Source organism: Poeciliopsis prolifica, unplaced genomic scaffold (assembly GCF_027474105.1).
Source record: "Poeciliopsis prolifica strain line A6 unplaced genomic scaffold, Auburn_PproV2 SCAFFOLD023, whole genome shotgun sequence".
Classification (NCBI taxonomy): Eukaryota; Metazoa; Chordata; class Actinopteri; order Cyprinodontiformes; family Poeciliidae; genus Poeciliopsis; species Poeciliopsis prolifica.
This window is the reverse complement of record NW_026562398.1, coordinates 7423825-7443590: the sequence shown is the minus strand read 5'-3', so window position 1 is coordinate 7443590 and position 19766 is coordinate 7423825. Positions and strand designations below refer to the sequence as shown.

Sequence of the window (19766 nt, the reverse complement as noted above, 5' to 3'; positions counted from 1 at the left end):
CTGCTGGAAAAGACAAGTGTCTTGTTGTTGACTTACCGTCCAGAAACCACTTACTGCATTCCTGCTGGTTGTGCAGGAGGCTCTTCTGACGCTTTTCGAAGATGTACGGTTGCATAATTACGCTTCTGTTTGCAGCCATTTTCAGATGGGGGGTCGTGGCCAGCAGCAGCTTATTTACGTTCACAAGACAGCAGACTGCAACCTAATTATCTAGGAGTGATTTTGTGCAAACTAATAGTTCATAGAACCATCCTAGCCTGGTAAGGAAGCATAATAGGTCACCTTTGACAAACTTTGTCTTTTTGCATTGTTAAATTATGTGTCAATGACTGCATTTTGTTTTTATGCAAAATTAGTCAACACTCAGCTCCTTGCGGTTGAACTGCATCTCTTCCTTTAAGATGTTCTGCTGTTGTTTGTGTCCAGGTGGATTCAGAGGAGCCTGTGTTTGAGGCCGTGTTGAACTGGGTGAAACACAACAGGAAAGAGCGAGAGCCCTACCTCCCAGACATGCTGGAGTTTGTCCGCATGCCGCTCCTTACACCCCGCTACATTACAGATGTCATTGACGCCGAGGTGAGCCAGGCGACCCGCAAACAGATTGTTATGTAATCAGGCGCCCAGCGTCAGATGAAAGATCTCCTGCTGAAGCATTTATCACACCATAATTAAACATGTTTTCACATGTTTTAGCCTCTCATTCGATGTAGCCTGCCTTGTCGAGACCTCGTTGATGAGGCCAAAAAATTCCACTTAAGACCGGAGCTGAGGAGTGAGATGCAGGGTCCTCGCACACAAGCCAGATTAGGTAGGAACCCTGCTTTCATCTGCAAGTTAAGTCTATGATTTTCAAGCATTTTAATCACATTCTTTAATCATCATTCTTAGGTGCCAAAGAAGTCCTGCTGGTTATAGGTGGCTTCGGCAGCCAGCAGTCGCCAATAGATGTAGTCGAGAAATATGATCCCAAAACCCAGGAATGGAGCTTTCTGCCTGTGAGTGTCAAAATTTTGAAGAAGTAGCTTGACGTTTTAATTCTCGGGGGATGCAAACAATTAATCTACTTCTGATTAATGGTTTGTTTATTGAAGCCATTAATAACAAGGGACAGAGCAGGCTGCGCTTCTTGAGGAAACTAAGATCCTTCAAGGTTTGCACCAAGATGCTGCAGATTATCTCTAAGTTTGTTTGTTGAGAGCGTCATCTGTAGGGGCAGCAGCATCAGAGCCGGGGACCTGAAAAGGCTCAACAGCCTGATAAAGAAGGCTGGTTCTGTTCTGGTTCGGTTCTGGGGACCTCTGGAGATAAAGATGCAAAGTAGGATTCTTCATAAGATCTAGAAAGTTATTGACAGCCATAACCTCCTCTTCTGGAATATTTTCAGTCAGAGGCTTCTTCAGATTCGCTGTGACACAGACTGCTACAAGAGCTCTTTCCTGCCAACAGCCTTCACTAAATTAACTCTTTAAATAATCTGAATTCATTAATTTAATTATAGCAACTGTTAATTTACTTTTGGAATCATTAAAGTACTTTTGAATTAAATATAATTTATAGATTAAAGTTAATTCCGATCGATTAACTGATAGCGTCCACTTCGATCTTCTTTTAGGATTGTAGTTTAGCTGCCATCCAGCAGAGGGCGCCACTTGTGATTTTAAGCAGAGCCGTTGATACAAGATACAAGATGGCAGAGCCAAATCATAACAGTAACGAGAAATGGCCCAAACAGAGTCCGGTGTGAGACCAAAAAATGCACTTGTTGCGGTTCTGTTTTGAAACATAAACACTTAAAAAAGAAATTTCTCAAGTTGAACATTAATAGTGGTTATTCAGCGCAGGAGCAAAACAGCTTCAAAAAGTTACTGATGTGAGGATGTGGTAAAATATTGCAGAAAAATTGATGATGCCAATAAACACGATTGATTTTGAAGACTGTCGTGAGTTAACGAACTTCACTGAGCAGTTTTAACATCGGATCCGCCACAGGATGTACTTCAATCTGAGCATTTCTCTGTTTATGAGGCATTAAGTGTTTGACATATTTTATTATTTTCACCTTTTATTTTTCTATTCAGCAACCTAAGAAGTTTCAGTTTTGTTATGCAAAAAATACGTTTACATTTAATCCAGTTATTCAGTTAGTATTTAATTCAGCTGGCTCAACATAGTCTTAATTTTTGTATTTTTAATTCAGCATACTATAAAAAATGTCGCCCTTTATGTTATGCAAACTTGGTCAGGCTTCTTGAAACAAGAGAAAACTCAAATTTGTAAGAAAATGTCCACTTATCAATTAATTGTAAGTTGATCGATCAACTTTAGATCAGCTCATTAATCGATCACTTGTTTCCCTAATGCTGACTTGTGTATCCAAACCAGAATATCGCTCGTAAAAGGCGCTACGTTGCCACCGTGTCGCTACACGATCGAGTTTACGTGATCGGAGGCTACGACGGCCGGTCGAGGCTCAGCTCGGTGGAGTGCCTGGACTACACCGCCGACGAAGACGGCGTTTGGTACACCGTCGCCACCATGAATGTACGGCGCGGCCTCGCTGGGGCCACGACCCTGGGAGGTAAATATTTTCATACCATCAAGATAATTCTTTGAATAATCTGCTTCAAGAATAAAAAAAAGATAAATTATTTACTCAGCAGTTATATTATTTGTCTTTCAACAGATATGATCTATGTCGCCGGTGGCTTCGATGGCAGCCGACGGCACACCAGCATGGAGCGATACGACCCCAATATCGACCAGTGGAGCATGCTGGGAGATATGCAGACTGCTAGAGAAGGCGCTGGCCTGGTGGTGGCCAGTGGCCTGATCTACTGTCTAGGTATTTTGTTCATACCTAGACTTGTGGGTAGAGTAGGCGTCACAAGAGTAGTCGTCTTGTGTTTGGAAGGTTGTAGGTTCGATTCCATCTTCCTCCTGCCACAAGGCACTTAGCCCCAAATTGCCTACCGATCTGCATATCGGCATATGAATGTGTGAGTGTTTGTGTGTGTGAATGGGTGAATGTGACTTTAGTGTAAAGCACTTTGATAAGATAATTTTATTAGTCTCCTGTAGGAGAAATCTGCCTTGGAAGCAGGAGCAAAACTGCAATTCAAAATAAAAAATACAATAAAAATTTTTTTTTTTGATATCGAATAATGTGATGTGTGCTACTTGTCAGTTAGTTCAGTGACAGTCCTGTGCTGAATATGACACTTTGGACTTTTCTTCTGTTGTGTATATTGCGCCAAATTGCAACAAATGTCGTCTCAAGGCACTGTGCAAAGCAAAAAAGTAAATTTAATCCAATCATACCGATACAGTCAACTGATCCCAGTTATATAAAAAAGGCAGTCATGTTGATTTTATTATTCAAATTGGTGAAATTGTTTTCTATCTAAGAAAACTCAGCAGATTGCATCAAGTCATCAACATACAGCATTCACTCCTTCTGGACACACAAACAGTCTTGTGTTGTTGCGTTGTCTGATTGACTCTGCAGAAAAGCTGTAGAACTGGAGGGAAAAAACCCAAATCCATTTTCATATAGGAGAAAAATGAAAAACAGTAAAAACAATGCAACTTTAGAAACATATAAAGTTGTTATAAATACAACCAGTTATAGATCACATTCATCCAACCAGCTTTCCTCCTTCCAGGTGGTTATGATGGCCTAAATATCCTAAACTCAGTGGAAAGATACGACCCACACACGGGTCACTGGACCAGTGTGACACCCATGGCCACGAAGCGGTCAGGTGAGTTAAGACAACAGATTAAAACATGAATTTTACTCCTCATCTGACACATCCAAATTGTCTTCAGGGGCTGGTGTGGCGCTCCTTAACGACCACATTTATGTCGTGGGAGGGTTTGATGGCGTTTCACACCTGGACTCAGTGGAGGTTTACAACATCAGGACAGACTACTGGACCACCGTGGCTAGCATGACGACGCCGCGGTGTTACGTAGGAGCTACTGTCCTCAGAGGACGACTCTACGCCATCGCCGGGTGAGATTAAACGTCCTTCCCTCTGTATACATCTCAACTTGGGAGGGATTAGTTGTCCTTTTTAATTTCACCTTATTAGCAGTGGTGGCTACATTTCCTACACAACCTTTAAAATATCTAAGGCACTTAGCTTCCCATAAGTTAATTTTTATGTTTAAATTCTAAAACGCTAATTTACTATCAGTTGAATAAAGTTCAATATCTGAATTCTTCAAGTAGTTAGCTGTTTATATTTATGCTCTTATTTTGAAGTGGGTGAAGACTGCTAGCGTAGCAGTTCTGTTTTCTATCATTTCGTCTCTGTATTTTTGACACCCCTGCTTTAGTCGAATCACAGAGCAGAGTCACGCTGGGTGGTATATGTTGTATTTTTTGCACCATATAAGCTTTCACAACCCCTGAAGCTCAATCAAAGTCTTTACATCCCTTTTGTCAACAGTACTTCAAGAAACACGCCTCCTCCAGGCGGAGCTTCACAATGGTTTAAGAATAAATGGGTTTTCTTCACTATTTAGTCTTTCTGTCTTTTATTGGAGGTTCATACTACAGCTGAGATTTTCAGAGCATGTTGGTTCATTGAACAGAGAAGGCCTAATCTGTAATTTATTATGTACTTTTTCATGTATGTCCTTCTACATTTTTCTCAACTATGATGCAGTGTCTTTAATGAAACAAAGCCATGCTGACAAATACTGAAGAAATGTATGCAAACTTCTGATTTTGAAGACGATGAATAAATCTGTCTTCTTGTATTATTTCATCATTAGGAAATAGAAATAAGTTTGTATTGGCTTCAAATGAGAAGTTTGAAGTTTTAACTTCAAATGAGAAGAAAATTATACATGCATTTTTATTCTGGTTTCAACTGTTAAAGAAAAAAACATCTTATATTCTACATTTTACACGGTTTTATACATTTATTTGGGTCTCTACTGTTTCTAAAAACACCCAGCCGTTTTTGTTTGTCAATAATTTATTGTTTTGTGGTGCTTGGAAACTGAGCCGTTTCTAAAAAATTTAGCAACAGGCGGCTTAACAACACCTCATTCTGAGACAATTAAATCTTATTATCTAAGTATCATTTTGCACAAAAAATTTAATGAACATGTTTGGTTTAGCCCATATATCAATCCTAACCTGTTTAAGGAAGCACAATAAGTCACATTTAAAAAGAAATATTAAAATTAAGTAATAAATATATAACTACAAAATCAGTTTTCAAACAGCAAGTTAATTTATTAAGTTAAAAATGATATCCAGAAAATAATTGCCCCACTGTTAAATTCTAAATAAATTATAGTTAGTGGCATTTTTCAGGGTGTTCATTTACTACATGCAGAGCTGTTAGTGCCTGACATTTAAAATCAAGAAATCACAACATGAAGTCGGATAAAAAAAAGAACTCAAAAAACAGGTCAGAAACAAAGTATGAGTGCAAACTGGAGACTCAGTCTCTCTGTTTTCCCCTAGATACGATGGGAACTCCCTCCTCAGCAGCATCGAATGTTACGACCCGGTTATCGACTCCTGGGAGGTCGTCACCTCCATGGCAACCCAGCGGTGCGACGCGGGAGTCTGCGTCCTGCGAGAGAAGTAACGCCGGGTCCAGAAGAAGGACGAACACAAGAGGACAGGCAGCTAGACGTTTTCTAAAATGTCACTACTAACAGAACCACGAAGGAAGGGATGCTAAGATGCCAGAATATGCAAGCAGAGGGTTGGGACTGCGCCACAGAGATTGAGACTTTGCGTCACTTTCAAGGAGCCCATCTCCACTTGCATGAGTCTACAGTGGTGTCTGTTGTCACATGTGAGATTATTTTTTCAGAAGTGCAATATATTTTTACCCATCAAAAGAAAAACTGTGGAGCAGATTAAGACTCCTGCTGCTATTTGCCTTATAACTTTCACCTGCATCAAACACGTTGCCTCCCATCTGACTGATATTACATTGTCTTATTATGGAGTGAACTGATTCAGCATATGCATGCTCATCAGTGCGCAATAATGAAAATGGGACTTTTAGATGGAAATCGCTTTATCACAGAAGGTTTATTTCTTTCAATCAAGTTATATTTTGAGATGAATATTGGATTAGAAAACGACTGAACTGTGCTACTTGATTGGTATATATTTTTCTCCAATTCAACAACATTGAGAGATCAAGGACTTACATATCAGATGCATGTAATTTTTTAAGGATTTAGACACGTGTAGGATACAGAGCCTGAATGTCACTGTTTGGAAAGCAAAATAAAAGTTCTCGCAAAGTATAGATTTGGGAGACAAAATGTTGACTTGTTGATTCACACAATGAGTCGGATAGGATAACATGTCAAAACAGTTAATCAGTGTTTTAACTGTCATACAGTCCTAGCATAAATTCCCTTCATATTTCTTGTTTTAAATGATAATATTACATGTTTTTGTTGGGTTTCTGAGGAGACGCTGTCAGAAAATGTTCCCAAATATTTTAATTTGGTAGAATCCACATGAAGTTTTTATTTTTAACCTACAAGACCCAGCATAGTGCTGTGAACTATCTGTCAGTTTGTCCACTGAAAGAGGCAAAATGAATAAGTTGCAGCAAATAAAAATATGTAGTTGATACTTCATCAATCTCATCAATATATAAATTGAAATGTTTAGGTTTAAATGTGGAGTTTAAAACATTAAATGTCTCAACACTAATTAGGTCCCAATTAATGTTGGCGCCTAAGTTTAGGCCCGAACACTGAGCCTTGTGGTACTCCACATTTAATGTTTTGAGTTCTGATAAGTCTTCAATAAACTGTAAAAATGGTTTTCTGGTCAAGTATTCAACCATTTGAGAGCTAAGAGCAAAAAAAGTTAATACTCCATATTACATTGAATTCAGATATTTGTTTTTTTCTGATTCTCGCCCATTAAGCGTTTCTGACACAAAGTTTGGTAATGAATGAAGATTGCAGACATTTCCACGAACAAAAGCAAAGTTCTGCGTATTTTTCCTGACATCTGCAAGTGACAGCAAGCCTTAAACGTGACCAAAACGGCGCTTTGTGTGTGAGAAGTGGAATGATGCTGTTCCCTCCCTCCGTCCATCTGCTCCCTCCTCCCGACGCCTAAAATAAAAAGCGACACACAACGGCGTGCCGAGTAGGATGAGACGCGTCCCGGGACGTTACAGGGGAATTTCACTGTCTGCAGAAGAATTTCCTTTCATCACCTGGATCAATCAACATGGTAAGAAAACTATAGTTGTTTTTTTAATGCATCATTCTTCTGCTTATTTTCTGGTTGCAATATGTCACATTTTATCCAATCTAAAGATAGAATGACACCAAAACTACACTTTACTTGTGAATGTGCAAGTATGAGGAGAAAACTGTTTTACGTTTTGATCCTTTTCAGTCTGATTGTTTATCTTGCAAATGTCATTCAACAGTGAAAAATCATCTAATGGGATGTTCTCCCTCCAGCAGAGACAACATCAAATTCTCAGCATGTTGAAACACGACTGCTGGAAGCACTTAGAAAAACATCAGACTGCTGTGCTCGACTTTTTTTTTTTCACTGTAATCCAAATTACTGAATGCCATTTGTTTTTATAACGTAAAAATGTTTGTACATAAGTTAGTAAAAGTTAATTCAATTCAGTTTATTTATGTAGTTCCAATCAGAAGTGATAACTAGTTGTACTTATTCAGCTGCATTCACTTGAGTAAAATTGAAAACAATTTCAGTTAGGAGTTTTAGAACGCAATACTTTTTACTTTTACTTGAATAAAATTCAAGTAAAAGTTGAAGTTTCTGAACACTTTTCTCACTGTGAGTAACTTCATCAACAAACATTTCAACCAAAATTCACCAGACAAGAAAACAAATCAAGAGTATATGCTGGAGTGGAACCTCTTGTTTATACACAAGCTTTGTTTTTTATTATGTGCCATTTGAAGGTCAAAAAGATCCAATAAATATTAGATATTGTCACAAAAAGTACCTAACCCTGTCCTAACATAATTACACACACAGTATCTACTGAAAGTATTCGTTTAGTAAGTTGAAGTGTTTCCTTCCGCCTAAATTTACAACATTCACAGTTTATAGTACTTTTTTCATTTCTTTCTTTAAAATATCAAAATTTTCACATAATTTTAGACTTTTTTTTACCTAACAATTTTAAATGCAGTATAAAATCAAGTGTTATGATGAAACAGTTAGTACTCAAGTGACCGTTTTATTAAATACTTTTATAGTCTTAAGTAATTTCTTGATCAAAAATATTTTTAAAGTAGTGATACTTTTACATATGTAAAATTTTTGGTATATTTGACATTTTTGTTTACAAATATTCAGTAATGCCCACTTTTCCTCTAGTCTACACATGGTTTTATTTACTTTTATATATTACTCATCGTTTGGTGCTTATGAAGCAGTTATTAATTGCCTTTAATATACTTATTCTTAAATGTTTGTGCTGGAAGTGACTGGTTCGTCTTTTTTCTGTGTCTTTTGCTGCTGGAAACATCCATTTTCTTTATATTTCCTCCACAGAGAGAGTGCATCTCCATCCATGTGGGCCAGGCAGGCGTTCAGACTGGAAATGCATGCTGGGAGCTGTTCTGCCTGGAGCATGGTGTCGGTCCTGATGGCGTTTTCCTGAACGGTCCTGTAGCTCCGAACTGCCGTGAAGATCCGTTTAACACTTTCTTCAACACTGGGAGTTTTGGTCGTCACGTTCCCAGAGCGCTCTTCGTCGACCTGGAGCCCACGGTGATCGGTGAGTAGATCCTTGCAGTCCAAAAGGTATCAAACTAATTTTAATTTTCACTTCCTGTCAAAGGTCTGATTTCCAAGATTCTGTTATGAAAACACAATGGATAGCAGACAGGAAATTCTTTCCCTTCCTCTTTTCTGTCTTTGCTGCAATGCATTTTGAGAGATTACTATGTTTAGTCTGAGGGAAAGTAGCTCATAAAGCCCATATTTGATGTCTTCTCCAGGGCCGTTTCTAGCTTTGTGGGGGCCCAGAGCGTGATGCTTTTGGGGAACCCCAAAAATGCCAGTTTATTACTTGACATGCAAAACAGGATACAGTTAAAATTACACGTCTTTACATGAATATAACTGATTAAAACTATAATGCAACACTGCAAAAACACAAAATAAGTTTTTGTCTATTTCTAATGCAAATGTCTTAGTACACTTGGAATAAGATAAAACTAACTTAGAAATAACTTTTCAGCAATATATTGGAAAATAAATTTTTCTTTATACTGGCGGAAAAAGTACTGCTTCTATCGACAGTTTATTTCACTTATAACATTTTATAATTGAAATAATCTCCCAATAGTACTTTTTTACCAATATTGTGGAATTATTTACTGTACAAGCGCTTATATCTTGATGAAAAGTTACAGATAAGTCAGTTCTGTCTTATTTCAAGTGCACTAAGATATTTGCATTAGAAACCAGGCCAAAAATACTCGCTAAGACATTGTTTTTGAAGTGAAAACATCAGTTCTATATATGTCAAGAAAAAACACAAATTTCAAGAGTTTAAATGTTTCTGCTATGAAAATCTGAATAAACAACTTGCAAGACACAAACCTTGCGGATTGGATTTTGTGACAGGATAATTTTTTGTAGAAAATTTCTGAGTTTTATTTTTGCGGACATTTACCCATGGTTAAAGCTGAAATGAAAACTAAAACAGACATCCAGTTAGATTCTGTCTTTTCTGGACTTAATTTTTCTCTCCAGACGAAGTGAGGGTTGGGAAGTACAGAGAGCTCTTCCATCCTGAGCAGCTGATCTCTGGAAAGGAGGATGCGGCCAACAACTACGCTCGAGGACATTACACCGTCGGGAAGGAGATCATCGACGGAGTCATGGAGCGCGTCCGGAAAATGGTCAGTAATTAAATGTGCGAGTAGAGCTGGCACATGACACATGATCAGTATCAATAGATAATACATTTGATAGAATATTCAATATATAGAATAATGACTGAACTCTTTTCTAGAGCTGCACAGCTTTCTGGAAGGTGTCGGCAGAGGAAAGGCTTTAGCTAGCTAAGAAAGCTTGGTGGCATCAACTAACTCACTCACTCTTAGGTTGCCTAGCAACTCATTCATTCTCTGGTTACCTAGCAACAGCCTGCTGAGTTCAGTTGCACAGCAGCAGTTTCAGGTTTCACCACTTTGCCTCACAACTGCTTAAAAGTAAAAACGTTTGACGTAATGCGACCTGAATCTGATCTTTTCGTGACAGTCCGAATGCGACTCAGGCCGCTTGGGTATCGCATACGTATCCAATTCAAATGTGACCTGACGTCCAGGTCGCATTCATCTGACCTGACGTCATTGATACTCGACAAACATCACTATGCTGCTGGAAGAGAAACAACCATGAATAGTATAGAATAGAATTCAATTTTATTGTCATTGCACTGTCGCATGTACAAGCAACGAAATGTAGTTTGCATCTATCCAGAAGTGCTATATTGGATATAAATATTTATAAACAGTTGTACAAGATATAAACAGAGAAATAATGACGTGCTATAAATGTTTTGTACAATAAAAACATAAATATGAGAGCTATGTACATATTATACAAATTACCAGGATTGTACAGAATATACAGGAATATGAAAAATGGATTGTGTATATATAATGACTGTAAGACTGTAATGAGGATAAAGTTAATATGCTGCTCCGGTTGGTCGACAACTCAAATGTGTAAGCTATCCTCCACCCTTAGCAACCATGTATGCTTCCCCAAGCAATTCTTCTTTTTATGCCAATTGGCAAAACACTGAGAACGCAGATGTTACTGCGCCCTCTACTGCGCATGCGGGACACTTTCAGGTCGTTCACACTGGAGATCACATATGAGTCCCTTATATTTGGAAGAGTGAACGGCCATGGCAAAAAATATGATTTTGGGGTCACTTTAGACTGCAGTGTGAATGCAGCCTAACAATAATTTAGAGCAAACAATGTAATGAACAAGTATTCTACAGCCCATAAACCTATCCAAACATGTTCAAGGAAGCATATAGGTCACGTTGAGGTTTGCAACGAGAAAATGTGAAAAAGTTCAAGTCTTTTATTTTACCTACCGATACTCCTGAACGATTGGCCGTGTTTTTTACCCCCTACTGCCTTTGTCTTCTCAGACGGATCAGTGCACAGGCCTGCAGGGTTTCCTCGTCTTTCACAGCTTTGGAGGCGGCACCGGCTCTGGCTTCACCTCCCTCCTAATGGAGCGTCTCTCGCTGGACTACGGCAAGAAATCCAAGCTGGAGTTTGCCGTCTATCCAGCGCCCCAGGTTTCCACTGCGGTGGTAGAGCCTTACAACGCCATCCTGACCACCCACACCACCTTGGAGCACTCTGACTGTGCCTTCATGGTGGACAATGAGGCAATCTACGACATCTGCCGCCGCAATATGGATATCGAGACTCCCGGTTACATCAACCTCAACAGGCTGATCGGTCAGATCGTTTCCTCAATCACCGCCTCCCTTCGCTTTGACGGGGCTCTCAACGTTGACCTGACGGAGTTCCAGACCAACTTGGTCCCTTTTCCACGCGTCCACTTCCCACTGGTTACCTACTCGCCCATCATCTCGGCTGAGAAGGCCTACCACGAGCAGCTGACGGTGGCGGAGATCACCAGCTCCTGCTTCGAACCAACCAATCAGATGGTGAAGTGTGACCCTCGTCGCGGCAAGTACATGGCGTGCTGCATGCTGTACAGAGGGGACGTTGTCCCGAAGGATGTGAACGCCGCCATAGCTAGTATAAAGACCAGACGCTCCATCCAGTTTGTTGACTGGTGCCCCACTGGCTTCAAGGTTAGCCCCACAGGACTAAGTTTAGAAATCAAACAAAAAGTCTTTCCCAACTTTGTTCCATGTCTCATCTATTTCTGTCCTTCCTTTTTATGTCCTTTCTTCCTTGTATCCTTTCGTCCTTGTTTCTTACCTCTATTATTGTCTTCTCGTTATTCCTTTTCTTCACTATGCCTGCCTTCCTTGAATGGAACAATACTTTCTTTGTTGCAAGAAAGGAATGAAAGTAGACATCTTACCTTCATTCCTTAGTTGTATCCTATTGTTATTTCTTCCTTGAGTCCAACCTTCATTCCTTCCTGGTCTACTTCTATTTGTTCCTTGTTTCTTGTGTCATTCCTTTATTACAACCTTGTCATTCTTACTTTTCTTCACTCTACCTTCTTTGTGTCCTTCCTCTTTTCCTTAGTTGTGTCCTACTCATTGCTGCCTTGCCATTCTTCATCGCCTTCCTTCCATTCTTGTCCCACCTGCGATCCTTCCTTGTCCTTCCTTCAATGTGTCCTACCATCCATGTATCCTTCCTTGTATTATTCCATACTTTCTTTTCTTGATTTTATCCTACCTCCATTCCTGGCTTTGAGTCCTCCCTTTTTCTGCTTTTCCTTGCTTCCTGTCCTTTATCTCCTATTTCCTTGTGTCCTTCTTTCAAACCCTGGAATCTCATTAATTTTCATGTTTTTATTTTTGAAGGACTGGAGACTCTTAGGCCTTGAGTCTAGACAATTATGGTTCATTATCAAGAAACACAGAAGAACTTTTCACCACTATAAATATCAGAAATGTGACTCCAGATCTCTTGTAAGTGTTGTCTTCCCATCCACAGGTGGGCATTAATTACCAGCCTCCGACTGCGGTGCCCGGCGGAGACCTGGCCAGTGTCCAGAGGGCGGTGTGCATGCTGAGCAACACCACCGCCATCGCTGAGGCCTGGTCCCGCCTCGACCACAAGTTCGACCTCATGTACGCCAAGCGTGCGTTCGTTCACTGGTACGTGGGCGAAGGCATGGAGGAGGGGGAATTTGCCGAAGCCAGAGAGGACCTGGCCTGTTTGGAAAAAGATTACGAAGAGCTGGGTCGGATGAGCTCCGACTCTGAAGACGAAGAAGTTTAATATCCAGATATTTCGAAACATTTTCCAAGTTGGAGCTAAATAGAAAGTATTGGAGCCTTGTAAAGTATTACTTTTCCAAGCTTGTTGTTTGAGAAGGCACAAAGTGAAACCGGATTTTAATTGTACTTTGAAATTTAACTGAAATTAAATTTGTTTTACAGAAACACGATTAGATGCTGCTTAAGAAGTTGCTAGCTTCATCATTTACCACAATTGTAAGGCTCATTCAGATTTTCTAGAAAATTTAAACTAAAACCACACAAGATACTTCATAGTTTAATATCTACAACACTGTTACACATTACTTTGGTATTAAATCAGGGGGAAAGTATGTACCACCCGTGTTTTGCTTTTATATCACATTTAAATCATCAAACAAGTTTAATTCTAGACTAATTCAACTTAAATGAATGCAAAATGTTATTTTTACTGATGAATTTGTTTATTGATGAGAGAAAACAAAACTCTTATGGAGACACTTAAGAAATTAATGCAAAAGCAGCATTTCTCGTGATGAGAAGATTTTGAAATACATCCCCCCTCATAACTTCTTACTCTTTCTTCTAGATCAAGTGTTTCCAAATTGTTCCAATACAGCCCCATACACCCAATTAGCTTCTGGAGGGGTCACCCCTTTTAGAAACCCACAGACACTGGGTTTGCAAAATATAAACTTTTCTTATATATATTCCCGATTTAATAACTATCACATTGGTTTAACATAAATGCTGCCTCATACCTTATAATTTTAGTTGGCCATGAGTTCTTATGGGTTTTGCAGAGAACAAAAGAACCAAACCATTGGCTTGCTAGCTTAACGAGCACAGCAGCTTGAAACATTTAACTGGCAACTAATCAGAAGGATGGGAACGGTAAACATTTAAATAAATAATTTTAACTTATGTTTTTTAATTTTTTAAACATAGATTATATTTTAGGATAAAAATTTGATTAAGAATTTGTGATTTAAAAAATACAACCTTTTTATGTTTCCCTCTAGCTTTCTGCGGCACCCTAGCGCCCCCTGGTGGCTTCCATTTTAAAAACACCATTCTAGACATGACAATTCTCATTTAAACAGCAGCATATTTTGGTTTTGACTATAGTTAAAACTTGTTAAATCAAGACCAAAAAACATTAGTTAAGAAGAAAATGTTTCTTGTTATGATCAGTTTTATGTCACAGTTTCCTCTTGTGACAGAAGAGGAAATTTTTGCTTCCCTTTTTTCTTCTTTCTTTATTGTTTATTTTCATGTGGACAAGTGATAAATATAAACTAAAACATAACATCACAACATTTGTAAATGTGATGTGATTTACTTGTTTACCCTTTAAAAGATAATAAATTATAAAATGTCATGCATAAAATAGATCCTAAAATTAAATTCAAACAGACCACAATGAAAAAAGGGGCAGTCATTTCTTCCTGATCCAGTTATTGATTATGCCTTGCAGTAAGTAGCGATGAGTCTATTTTTACATCTCTGTGACGGGATTTGATCCTCCATTTTTGGTACATTTGTTGCATTTCAGCTGGATGGAAGAGATTTTGGGGTGTGAGCAATCTGTTTCAGATGATTTCACATCTTCAGCCTCCAGGTTTGGACTTAGATTTAGGTTGTTGTTGGCTTTAGATTGGTGGTTATTAACCTGGGTTCGACCGAACCCCAGGGGGTCGATGAGTCGGTCTCAGGGCTTTGTAAAGTCGTGATGACGCGCCCCGCTCAGCACGTGACATTACTTGGCCAATCAGTGCTGCGGGGAATTTAGTGCGCATAGTAGGCCACAGCTGTCGTAGTTGCACGTCGTGTGGTTTCTTTCTCAGTATTTTTTTTCATGATTTTTCCTGTAATCAGGAAGAAGAAACGGAGAGTAGAGAGGTGAAAGTGGGGAGCGATGAGTAGCTCTCACACAAGGATGATTGACAGCACTAAGACCCTTCTCTTGGCTCTGATTGATTGTTTCAAGTTAGCACTGGGAGAAGGTGGAGTTCAATTGTTTTCATAGATGATCTGTCTCATGCTAAACTGTCACAACATGTTGACTGCAAAACCTGACACACCAACCTGTGCACGGCTTGGATTGATTACAAGAAAGCCTATGAGTCAATGCCGCATACTTGGATCATTGAATGCTTAGAGATGTACAACATCAACAGGACTCTGGGAGTCTTCATTGCAAACTTGATGAGGCTATGGAAAAACACCCTTGAAGCCAACTGCAAACCACTTGCACAAGTGTCCATCAAATGTGGCAAATACCAAGGAATGCTCTGTCCCCGCTGCTGTTCTGCATAGGCCTGAACCCCCTCATCAACAATCCTGGCTACGGATACCGACTCAAGAATGGGGCCAACATCAGTCACCTTCTCTTCATGGATGACATCAAGCTGTACGCCAAGAGTGAGCAAGACATCGACTCACTGATCCAGGATCTACAGCACGGACATTGGGATTTTACGCATGCTTCTTTTTTTTTTTTTTTTTGCAAAGACTGACTCACCTATCGCATCAAGAATCCATCCGACTGTGCCGTCTCCACCACAAACCAGGATTCTGTAATCCTGCAGGTTTCTGAAGAAACTCAATCTGAAATCCAGATGATGATGTGAATCATCAGAGGCCGACAGAGAAGCAAAGAATTGTACTAAAGTAGGAGGAGCAATACTTCAACATGTTTCGTCATGTAAAAGTAAAAAGTGGAGAAATTACTCGAGTAAAAAAGTATTTGACAAAAAGGGTGCAGACATACTGATTAACTAATTAAAACATCAGTCATTTAATATTTAAAAATTACATAGATGGAAATTACCAAAATGAAAATAATTCACAAAAATAACAGATTTCTCCAAATAATTTTCTTTTGATTTAAAACTTATGAAACTTTAACAAAAACTGCAGGTGTGTCTTTATTATTGGTTAAAACATGTTTGTTTTTCATTTTACTCACATAAGAGTAGCAACACTTCATCATAAAATTACTCAAGTAAAAAGTGCAGCATACTCAAACATTTTTCCAAAATGTTGCTAAAGTAGAAGTTGCTATTTACGACCAAACTCTGTGAACCAACATGAGGGCCTGATGGCGGCGGACGCCACTGCAGGTTGTAGACCTGCCTCGGATTCAGTAAATACTGAAACTTACTCAGGACTCTGAAATATATGGAAACACGGTCAGCGATGTCCTCATTCGGAGATTTTCCAATTGGATTGTTTACCGTAGTGTAAATGTAACAAATGTTTCAAACCGAGTCTACTGAACTATCGGTTGTGTTAACACCCAAAATGTCTCTTTAGCCCAAAGTTAATGTTGGACAACTGGAGAAAACCCAGAGCAGAAAAATGTACAGTGACCAGAAATAGGCAGAAAACTGATCTCATTCTTGGAAAGAGTAGAAGAAGAAATGTCAGGCACTTGAAAATCAGTGACTTAATCTTCAAGTAGAGGCAAAATGAGGAGAGCAAACCGTTTTCGGAGAGATGAGCTCAGCAGTTATTTTTAAAACTGCAAGTACAAAAATTAGCTAAAGATGAGATCTGAAGGCGATTTTAGATTTCTTATATTTTATGCTCATGATTGTAATGTATTTGAAGATTTAGATTACTGTGTTGCTGCATAACCAAAGCATGTTTGAGGTTATAGTCTTGTTTTGATGGCCAGCCATGGTTCTGCCTTTACACCTGACCCTCAGCCCCTTACACTACTTGTCTAACTGTCTGTACAATTTTCTTTTTCTAACATGCAGTCTTAGTTTTATACTCGATGTAATTGAATCCACACTTTCCAAAAAGTCCCTCCTTAGTTTTCTTAGTCATCTTAACATTTTCCACCAAAAAACCTTTTGGGAATTAGAAAGACATTTTATTGGAGAGTTTCAGATGGGCCTTTGTGTTCTTTTTAATCAGCATAAGATTTTCCCTTCATACTTTCCCATGGATGTAGTATTTGCTCAGTTCACGGTTGATCCAATCACAGCAAGTCATTATAAAGCAGCAATGCAACCCCAAACCATCACTGCTACCACATTTGCCTGCTAGTAGGTGTTATTTATCTGAAAGTCTGTTGTAGTTTTGTGCCAGATGTAATAAGAAACCCACCTTCCAGAAAGATCCACTGTGTTGCATTTGGGCAAATGTGATCTTTTTTTGTCCAAAATGACTTTGGTCTTTAAACTCTTCCATGGAGGCCATTAAACCCTACCATTTTTAGGAAGGAAATATTACTGATTGTTCCACAATGATGAAATACAAGCGCAAATTAAAGGTAACTAAAAGCATACATGTTCATTAAAAGGTTAAAGACATATGAGTAGAGGAAATAGACTTTAGAGTAAGGGCAAATTTACAACATGAATCATACAGTTGAGTTTAGATTAAACAAAATGTGAAACTGCATAGGGTAATTTAAGGAAAAGAAAACATTTACAAGATCTGCATTTACATTTGTGCATATAAAAAACTATTTACAAAAAGTGAAAAAACTCCAAACAAAATCCGGAATGTGGATGCTTATTCAGTTTCTTGGGAGCAGTAATGGTAAAAAAAAAAAAAAAAAAAAAAAACTTTCTAGGAGGAGGATCTGCGATAACACTCCTTTGTGCTCGTAGGATGCATCAGCCTTTCACTGACGAAGCTCTTCAGTCTATTTTACATGTAAATCTGCATTAACCATCTGTTTAATCAAATTTATATCATTCTTGAATTGTGGTTGAGGGTCACAAATACTCTCAACCACAGGCCAAACTTTAGACGGCCCTTTTTAAAGGCATCAATAAAGGTGACAAGTACTGTACCACCTGTGATTTTGTAAAAACAAAACAAAAAACATGTACTTCTTAACATGAGACTGTAAATATACTCTAAGTTGGATTTGTCTGTATTAAATGATGCCACTCCCTTTGAAAGTGCATTACTTATGTTGGTCAGCAGTGCCAATGAATGCTGTCAACGCTAGATAGCCAAATGTCAATAAAGTGCAAGTTTTACCCCACAGAAGGACTTTCCAGTGAAGCCATTGGAAGGTCATCACAATATATATGGAGATGGTTGACAGAAAGACAGTTCATTAGTTAAAATGTTAAGATTGGCTGCTTATATAGTTTGGAGACATCCAAAAAAACCACATAATGTTTGAGGGCTAAATCAAAGTTTCAAGTCAGGAATGCACGTGCAGAAAATACAGAAGGTTTCTGTGGTGAAAGAGGACAGATGTGACAGAGGTGTTTTCTGGAGCTGGAGGCAACTCCTTAAGAGAGCGGCCAAAGGAAGAAGTAGTAAATGTTTTTGTCAAAAAGTGGAACAATGAACAGCAGCAGATGGTGAGCTGTGACCTGAACATAATGGAGCCAGTCTGAAAGGACAGGAAGAGACTGACTGAATCCACTGATATGTTTGACAAATCACACGAAAGACTCAGTCAGTTTGGTGGTTCTTTCAAACTCATCATTATTATGAATTTTTAAAATATCTTCAATAAAATAATACACAAAACAAAGTCATGTCAAATTGCAGGAAGTCTTGTACATATTTATTATACTTTATATTTATATTTATTATATATTTTGTTCACATTATGATGTGTTTAAGCCAACCGACTGCATTGCAACTGAACAACATGTCTGTGGTTGTTCTGCTGCTACCCGGCAGATGTTTCCAACCGTTTGTGAGGAACAACCAATCAAACTTCCCACTCTGGCTATTTAAACAACGAGTCCCGGCCAGCCTCTGAGGTGTCACCTGCTCCAGATCCATCCGCGAGAATGTAAACATATAACATCTTCTTTTATTATTCAAATGACTTGTATCCCAATCCGCGTGCTTTAATTACCTCTCTTTGTGAATCGATGCGCCATTGCTGGGTGCTGTCACCGGCTGCAGGTTCAGGTTATTGGCGAAGTGGAGGAAAAGTTGGGAGTCGTTACATCTGCTGGTGTGTTACATAGATTTTACACTCATGAAAAGGCGTCGCCTGGTTGGCTGATCGTGCAATGACGAAAATCAAGAATCCACAAGAAACATTCCACCATCCAACTGTATCCAAGTAAAAAAAAAAATAAATCCGTGTAAAAATATTCATCTGAAATTCTAAGGTCATAAGAACACATCTTGAGGGATGTACATGTGAAAGTGAAAGTAGAGTAAGGCCACTATGCATAATTCCAATTAAACATATTTTTTATTACTCAGTGATAAAGCCACTGGACTAATTCAGAATAAAAAACATTTTTATTATTACTGACTCATTTACATGTGGTTTATGTGTACATATAGAGGGCCTACTACTGCATTATTGAATGATTTGGTGTTAGTTTAATATATATGATCCCAGGTGAGATACAGGTTGAATACCACAGTGAAACATGGTGGTGGTAGCATCATGCTGTGGGAATGTTTTATAACAGGGATAGGAAACCAGTTTTCATATCAGAGTTGATGTGAAGATAGACAAAGCCTCTAATAAATTAAAATATCACAGAAAAGTTCAAAATATTTCAGTGACTCAATTTAATAAGTGAAACACATCACAGGTTAATTAAACATAAAGATGCTTTCATACCTTTATTTTTCTTAATTATGATGATCTTCTGCTTACAGTTCATGAAAATATCCATATTTAAAATAATATTACATAAAGTCATGAACTCCTGCACTTAATCTATGTTTACAGAAACTCCAAACAATCTAACTTGGGCCAGAAAAATGTACACCACACTTTTAAGATTTTCCTCTTTTTAAATGTGAAAAGGACAAAACAAGGCGCTCAGTATTAGTGAAGAATGCTGATAATGAAATAAG

General features: G+C 38.6%; 2 protein-coding genes across 4 annotated transcripts in view; both read left to right on the top strand.

Annotated features, from left to right (window-relative positions):
- Positions 1 to 6290, top strand: part of LOC129370165 (kelch-like protein 12) — a 50913-nt gene extending 44623 nt beyond the window's left edge. For all 3 annotated transcript variants that reach the window (XM_055045892.1, XM_055045890.1, XM_055045889.1), the window contains exons 5-12: positions 427 to 576; positions 694 to 808; positions 889 to 995; positions 2383 to 2578; positions 2684 to 2842; positions 3663 to 3761; positions 3829 to 4015; positions 5486 to 6290. In XM_055045892.1, the coding sequence (XP_054901867.1) occupies positions 427 to 576; positions 694 to 808; positions 889 to 995; positions 2383 to 2578; positions 2684 to 2842; positions 3663 to 3761; positions 3829 to 4015; positions 5486 to 5612 (1140 nt within the window). In that variant the 3' untranslated portion in view covers positions 5613 to 6290. The remainder of the gene's footprint in view (positions 1 to 426; positions 577 to 693; positions 809 to 888; positions 996 to 2382; positions 2579 to 2683; positions 2843 to 3662; positions 3762 to 3828; positions 4016 to 5485) is intronic.
- A 602-nt stretch (positions 6291 to 6892) lies between these two features.
- On the top strand, positions 6893 to 14933 carry tuba5 (tubulin alpha 5). Its single transcript, XM_055045893.1, has 5 exons — positions 6893 to 7240; positions 8552 to 8777; positions 9761 to 9909; positions 11181 to 11861; positions 12685 to 14933. The coding sequence occupies exons 1-5, from the start codon at positions 7238 to 7240 to the stop codon at positions 12970 to 12972; spliced, it is 1347 nt and encodes a 448-aa protein (XP_054901868.1). The 5' UTR covers positions 6893 to 7237; the 3' UTR covers positions 12973 to 14933.
- Positions 14934 to 19766: the final 4833 nt, after the last annotated feature.

Excerpts from the sequence above, each read along its gene's own strand:
- tuba5 (XM_055045893.1), top strand. Across the intron at positions 8,778-9,760 it reads CCTGGAGCCCACGGTGATCG|ACGAAGTGAGGGTTGGGAAG; the intron begins GTGAGTAGATCC and ends TTTTCTCTCCAG. Across the intron at positions 9,910-11,180 it reads TGGAGCGCGTCCGGAAAATG|ACGGATCAGTGCACAGGCCT; the intron begins GTCAGTAATTAA and ends TTGTCTTCTCAG.